Source organism: Stegastes partitus, unplaced genomic scaffold (assembly GCF_000690725.1).
Source record: "Stegastes partitus isolate 25-593 unplaced genomic scaffold, Stegastes_partitus-1.0.2 Scaffold268, whole genome shotgun sequence".
NCBI classification, from domain to species: domain Eukaryota; kingdom Metazoa; phylum Chordata; class Actinopteri; family Pomacentridae; genus Stegastes; species Stegastes partitus.
The window spans coordinates 85,840-93,647 of NW_007577999.1; the positions used below are offsets into that span (position 1 = coordinate 85,840).

A 7,808-nucleotide genomic window follows, 5' to 3' on the forward strand; every position below is an offset into this window, starting at 1 on the left:
GCATGCGCAGAAGAGGACACGACGACGTCACACGCAGCGAGCGTGCTCAGTGTTTATGGAAGTAAACATGGATGGTAACGGTGGAGCGTATCTGCACAAAAGTTCCAGTGATCGTATTAAACACAGCAAACAAGTCGCAATCATCCATACGAATAAACATTAAGCAGCTCCACCTGGTGGCAAAACCAGGTGCTACAGCTAAATACACTTTGTGACTTGCAGGTCCTACGTCTTCTGTCTCATCAGGTAATGACTACTGGTTAATATCACCATCAGTAGTTTAAAATAATCTCGACTCATTTTCAGTCTCAGTGTCACTAATTGCAGCAGTCTTAACTTGGCTTAACTTGTCCTTTAAATAATAAATGTCCACTAATGATTCAGCTCTTGTGCAAATAGTCAAATTACGAGTTTGAGGTTTGAAAAAGTCGACTGAAACCCTGTAAAATTAGTGTTTTACCTTTAAGTTGATATATTTTGGTGAGTGTATTTTAAGGCACTGCTTTGCCTTTGGGAAGGAGTTCAGTGGTACACAAGTGAACTGGGCCACAAACAAACCAATGAATAATTGCCACTGCTTTAATAGTGGCTCGCAAAAGAAGATCTAAAGCAGCTGAGATCAAAACACTGATTGGGTTTGCTGATGTGAAAGTTTTTCTGAGTTCAAGTCAAACAAACACGGCTCGGTAATTAGCTAATGGCAGAAACACGATGTCGAGGGTGAGACGCAGCACAAGAGGCGACTGCTCGAAAACGTAAAGCGCTTACATAACGGCCTTGTGTTCATTAGCGTAGTGAATGTGGATGGCAACGAGGAGGTTAAGATGCATTCAAAGCGAGACTCTTATCTGACACTTGTGGCCCATAACGTAAGCCGCTGTTTGTCAGCCAAGGTTCATTTTGAAGCTCACTGCTCTCTGGTTTTAAAAGGAATCCAACGCGAAACACTTTGTCCATCAAAAGCTGTGCATAATTGATTAAATGGGCTACTCACTCAACTCCTGATGGAGAGCTGTGCCTGGAGGTTGTACCGAAAATGACTTTGCTTGATCACAAAATGCAAATTTCTCGAGTACTCCTCAACCTGCTTCACACTGACGCAGGACTTTACATCGGCGCTAACGAACCGGCGTACCGCGGGTCATCCACGATTAGCTCCAGGAGCCGCTGACCGTTCAGCGATAGGATAATCTCACAGCAAATCTGTGCATGAACTCCTTTGTAACTTGATAAGCAACAGCATAATTAACTTTCTATTCTTCAAGCTTTTACTCTACAACAGAGTAATAAGGAGAGTTTTATCACCAGCCTCTTCTTTTTTTTTTTTTCCTTCTCTAGCTTTGAAAAATTTACATTCCTCGCAGACTTAATTGCTTGTTTTTTTGAGCACCTGATGTTGCAACAGCCGACTGGTAATGCATACCAATTTAGACGAGCTTTAAGAGAAGAAGCTTGTCGTCTAGTCACAGAGACAAGCTGCTCAACCAGCAACGGTAGATGTAGCGTCAGTCCTTACGAGCTCATTGTGCTCCTGCAAACAATGATGAGAAGCACATCGCCTGAGCTCTTGTCATCAAACGCCCTACGTGGGAAGTGCAGTTGTGCATGTGAGACGACCCCCTGCTGTGATATGAGCAGTCGCGTTGTTTGATACTTCGTCTCCAGAATCCCCTGGTCGCGTACGTAAAGAGGCGCATCGAGGAAGTTCCTGAACGAGGAAACCGAACAAAGGCTTGGCAGTCGACGCGGGCCCTGCTTCGCTCTGATGTTCGTCCTGATCAGGAAAACAAACTCTATGATGAACTTCACAAAACGCCAAAACAAATAAACTCGTGTAGGTGCTTCTACGGGTTTAAACACAGTATGAGGGGTGTTGGAATCTGCTGAGCAGGAAAAAAAAGAGGAAGTAATGTTCTCTGTCTTTCCATTTCACATCTCCAGCTAACAGGGAACAGAGTTTATCATTTCTGAGAGCAGCCTGTTGGATGTGGCACAGCAGTATAGCTAATTTATGGGTCAATATAAACTTCCATCACCGCAGAGTGAAGCTGAAAGCTGTGCTGGCCTGTGGCAGGGAAGAGGAATAGAGCAGGACCTCTAAATCGTACCGACAGAGGAGGGAGGAAAAGGCTCGGGCAGGGCGTCGCCGCAGAACGCCACGCAGAGGCTGCAAATAAACAAACACACACGGTCGTATACAATCACAATTACACTCCTGTTGAAGGGTTTCTCCCGGAAATAGAATTAAGGAGGCTTAGCTCAAAAATTTTCTGCAGCCTTTACGAAACCCTGACCGTATATTCAATAATAAAACTGTCTGTCACAGCAGCGCATTAAATGCATCGCTTCTCGCGGTAATTGCGGCGGGGCGGGCGGCGTGAGGTGCACAGACAACGCAACAGGGCGATAGTTTAGATCATTAGTGTGTACTATTAAAAACATAATCCATATTACTAACAACGTGTGGTGAACGGTTTGATCTGAACCGCAGACAGAATACAGAAAAAAACACCACTGCAGGATGATGATGGAGCGGAGAGTCGGAGCACCGATCAACTAGTTTCTCTTTAGCTGCTGCTTTTCACCTGAACGCATCGCTGGACGCCTGTGGAAACAGCAGATGTTGAAAGTGGGAAGATAACATTTAGTTGTCCTTGCGAATGCCTTACTATTGTCTTTTTCATTAAAATTTCAAAACACGCCCATCTGCTCGGGCTCACACTTGACTGAAACAATGAGCGTTTAGTCACATTCTGTGTATCTTCAGCTCTGCATCGGTGTTTATAATGTGGCGACCCTCTTTCACAAACAACACCGAGTCACACGTCACGGCAGGAAAAAAAAAAAGGCGCAGATGTAAGGAGTAATCTTAAACACTGCTGCATTCCAGTCAGACGCTCCAGATGCCGCGTCCTGGCAAAGCGTCGTGAAACACATAAACGGACCGGAGCTGGAGAAAGTGAAAATCCCTGGTTCAGCCCCTATTCTATTAAAACTAAAAGCAGTTTTAACTCCAAATCACCTCATACAATTATACAGGAGCAATATTCTGAGACTAAAAAATCATTTCCGTTTAAAAATGTAAGACCTTCGTCTCATTTTGAGCTGGGAAACCCTTTCTAATAAAAGATTTCTGTCAGACGTTAAGTTGCACAAAACTGCTAAATTTGGATTTGCACCATATGTGTAGTTGCTAAAATAAATCCTGTACATCTCCCATTAACTGTATATAAAAACAAAAGTCACCAATTGGTTTGTGAAGTACCTTTTTGACGCCTTCAGGTTAAAATCAGCCATCGTCGTCTGGGATTTTATAAACCGAGAAAGACGTGGATCTGATTGACAACTTGAGATCAATGTAATTTCCACATACGCCACCGAATTGTGAATTCCAAGGTAGCCACGCCCTTTAGCGTACACCGGTTTATCATCTATTTAGTGCAATATTTTACACGATAAAAATCATTCGGTACTAAACAAGATGTGAAACGAGCGACTCAGATCATAAACTCATCAGGACAATGTTCACTGAGGCAACAAATCAAGTAACAAGTAAAGTCATTTTCTCATAAACTACTATACAATCAGGCTTGTTTTTGTAACCCAAGAAGTCGCCCCCTGCTGGCCATAAGAGAAAATGCAGAATTAAGCTACTTCCACACTGGCATCAATTTTCAGACTTGCATCTTGTAGATGCAGTTATAGGATTTCTACACACATCTATGTTTATGGTTATTGTTTTTAGTTTAAAGTTTTTGACCACCTCAATCGTTTGGATAACTGAAGGTTATACTGAAGGCTGAGCAGTTCCTGCCGTTGATGATTCGTCAGGAGGTGTACAGTTTTCTGATCTCTGTTTCGTTCTGCCTTTTGTGGGATGTTGCTTCGTCTAAAGGTCACAGTGGACCCAGAAGATCGGCAAGCGTTGAGGCGAATCGATGCACAAAGTAAATCTGAGTTTACAAATGGCGCATTTTGCCGAGAAGCAATCGTCGCTGCAGTTCTCACGGTTTGCCAAATTGCCTCTCCGTGGACGTACAGGTAACGCCACCGGATCGCAAAAGTGTGAAAATCCTCCGGCAAGTTCTTGAGTAACGTGAGCTTTCTTTGCTTTTTATGATTTCTAAGCAGATTTGCAAACATTTATTTGCAACAGATATCAGAGATAATGAAATCATCTGGAAGTATAAGTCACACTGAATCGAAAAATATGTGTTTTGCATCTGTGTTCGTATTTGACTGAGTTATGACTTGGAGCAGAAGTAGCTCAAGTTCCTTAATTGCCTCCAGGAGTTGTGTGTCACAGCCGCCGCTGCTGCTGATGCTGACAGTGCTGGCGAACGGGCCGAATCAGCACGGAGGAAAACTACAATAACTAAATTCCTGTTGCTTCCAGAACACCAGCATGCATTTGTCCTTTTCACCTCGAGCAATATCTCCGCCTCAGGTCTCCTGTTCCAGACGCCTCGCAGTTTGAAAACGTTTGGGCCGATAGTATCACGACACCGGCCATGTTGGTTAAAAAAAAAATCCTCTCCTGCTCTTCTGACTAAAAGACTCACATTTTTCTTCCAACACGAGACAGACTGAAACCATTTTTCTTAATCCTCACCTTTGAGCCGTTGCATCAGCGTGCAAACACAACAAAGCTGCACTCGGTGTACTCCAATTTGTAAGCAGCACTCCGTTTGAGTCGGTCTCGCTTTGTTGTTTACACCATTAGCTGCCTTGAATCTTTACGTACCACACGTAAACACACACGGTCACCGACGTTTAAGTCTGCAGCGCTTGGTAAACATTTTCTATCATATATACAGACTCTGTGTCTGGATGTCCCGGTTTTACTGCTCGTACGTCTCCTCCTTTGACAGCTCCATTGTAAAACTTGCACCACGAGACGGGGTGAAGGGTTCTGACTGCAACATATGTGCCCATGTTCAATAATTCAAGCACCACACAACCTCATTTCAATTCGAGCTGGCAAGGACGATAATTTTTCACAGGACGGCTTTGCTGAAATCCTCCCCTCATCCTCCCCCAATGATTTGAAACTACACAGCTCCTCTCTGTGGTACATCTCCAGGTTTATCTCATCTACCACCGAGACCGAACAAGAGGGAATTAATGATGTAATTCAGTGTAAACACAGAAGTGGAGCCGCAGAAAAAAACTGATTTAGAGTCTGTGTCAATACCTACTGAGAGAAACTGAGCGCAGGAACCGATTTTAAATCTAAAATTCTCTTTACGCGTGCACTAAACAAAAACAAGGTTCATTTAGTCCAATAAGGAGCCTGTCTTTCAAGCTTCCCCATCTGAAGAAAACACCAGATAAACACTCGCCGTCGACGTAAACCCGCCCGACACCTGAACGCGAAATCAGAACAAGTGATGAAAGGTTTGCAAAGATGCAAAACCTCAAACAAAATGAAAGTTTTTACGAGTCTCAGCGTTCAGGTTTCTAATTAAGAGGAAGCTGGGAAAAAAAAAAAATGCTAAAAATAATTTATTTAAAAGACATATATTTTTAATTAGCTCCTCATTTTAACTGTGTCCCAGCGGTTCCTCTTCTACTGAATAGGTGTAATGAGTCCTGCTGCCTTTAGGAGCTCGTAACAATGAGAGAACCGGTAATTAGCTTGGGTTTCACTGCAAAGCTTTAGAGTCCCACGTTGGTCGCTAAAGCGCTCCAATGAGTTTTTTTTTTTATTGAACAGAAACACTGAATATACGAGCTGAATATTTTGGTGTAAAAATTGGAGAAGTCAGTGAGCTTTGGACTGTCTGTGTTGGCCTTAGATTCCAATCTATTCTAATTTTGTCAAATTCAGCGAATATCCCAGAATGGTCTGCTGGCTGTCTGTTCTGTGTCTGTGCTGAAAAAAATAATCCGCCGTTCGTACACAGCTTTTGGCTCTGCAAATGGGAAACAAATAAAGTGGCTCAGACTGATCCGCACGGCACTATTCCAGCATATCCTGTGCACATTAGAGCGTGCACATGTTCGTACTTGTACACAAGAGGGAGGAAATAGGGAGACGGAGGGGCAGCTCGAGCCAGAGGGGCAGTAAAGCTCGCACATGCAATCTTAAATATGAACTCTCCAGAACCACAGACTCCACCTTGAAACCCAGGTGGGACGATAATAATGATGGTTATGATCAAGCCTTATCCAGGCTCCGCATGAGGGCACTCGAGCATCTGAGTGATGGGCTGGGAGGTGGAAAGTTCTCACACTCTGTGTTTATGTATTTGCAATGAAGGAAGAGAGACGGGGAGGATAGGAAACAAAAAGGCCAGCAAACCAAATTAAAAAACCCCACAACACAGCCGGAGGGTTCATTGAGTGTCTGATCAATGAGTGCAGCCTCAGCCAAAAGGAGTCAAAGAGGGGAAAAAAAATGAGAACAGAAAAGAAAGGAAATGGAGAAGAAATGCTTCTGACCGGTGACTAGAGCCTTGGTGAGAGGCACAGAGCGAGAAAATGCAATGTAGTGACCGATGTGTCCACCTTGAGCGGCGCAGCCTTGCAAAATGAGAGTGTGATGGATCAGACAGAGAGAGGTGATGCTGCCGACAGCCTTGGACCGAACGAGGAAATGAATGGCGGTTGAAAGTTGTGCACAGAGAAATCACACCAGGAATTAAAAGCAGGACAGATATTTGTTTAAACACACACGCAATTGACACCAGAATACACACAGAGAATACACAGAGAATACAGAAATGTGCTGTCCAGTGTGTGTGCATCGTATTTGACGGACAGTGCACTGACCTGTGAGCACAGCCTTGGCGGAGGGTTCAGCCAGGTCCAGGGCGGACTTGCCGTCGGTGTTGCGGATGTTGGGGTCGGCTCCATGCTGCAGTAACACTGTACAACAACAGGGCAGACACAGACAGTAGCTGAGCTCCTGGACTGACATGCAAACTCCTCGGCAAACACCTCCTCCCAGTCCACCTCCTGCTCCTCCTGCTGCTACTGCCGAGCCACATCCTGCTCCATAAACTGCTCTTCCTGAACCTCCTCCTTTTTCTACCACTTGATCCTCTGCTATCCCTCCTGTTCCTCCTCCTCCTCCTCCTCCTGGCTCTCCTGGCAGCGCTTCTGCAAGTCCTGCTTCACGTTTCTCTCCTCCACCTCCTCCTCCTCCTCTGGCTGCTCCTCCTCTGTTGCTAGTGCTGCTCCCTCGGCTGCCCCTGGCTGCCCCTGCCCTGCGAGCCATGCTGCTGATGTAAACAGACATGCCACAACAAAAAGCAGCGACTGCTACGCTACACCACACTGCCGGAGAAACGGCGGACCCAGCGAAACAGCTACGTGACCGGCGACAAAACACATCACACTTCCACGGGCGAGGGAGGGAGGGAGGCCTGTGATGGAGCTCTGGAGATGAGTGAAAAAAAAAATAAAAATAAAAATGAGTGAGGAAGGGAGAGGCGAGGGACCACAGCTAATCGAGGCAGCAACAGCGACGAGGCGGGCTGGCAGTGCGAGTGGAGAGACTCTCGCCTCTCCAACTGACTGAGCGATGCAGCGGAGAGCGAGATGAGAGAGGAGAGGGGGGAGAGAGAGAGAGAGAGACGGGGGGAGACAGGAGAGGACGGGAGGGGGGCTGAGAGTCGGAGAGGATGGGAGAGGTAGAGGACGAGGAGAGGGGAGGAAGAGCACAACAAAACATCATGTGAAGCACAGACACAGAGAGAGAGGGCAGGGAGTGAGGAAGGGAAAGGAAAGGAAAGGAAAGGAAAGGAAAGGAAAATGTAGAAGGAGAGACAGGAAAGGAAAGGAAAGGAAAGGAAAGAAGCACA

The 7,808-nt window shown here is 45.5% G+C and overlaps 1 protein-coding gene across 1 annotated transcript in view; it reads right to left on the bottom strand.

The window, feature by feature from the left end:
• LOC103357689 (tankyrase-1) overlaps positions 1 to 7,808 on the bottom strand; it is a 102,132-nt gene that overhangs the window by 82,160 nt on the left and 12,164 nt on the right. Inside the window, exon 4 of the mRNA XM_008282356.1 lies at positions 6,775 to 6,870. Within this exon, the coding sequence (XP_008280578.1) occupies positions 6,775 to 6,870 (96 nt within the window). The remainder of the gene's footprint in view (positions 1 to 6,774; positions 6,871 to 7,808) is intronic.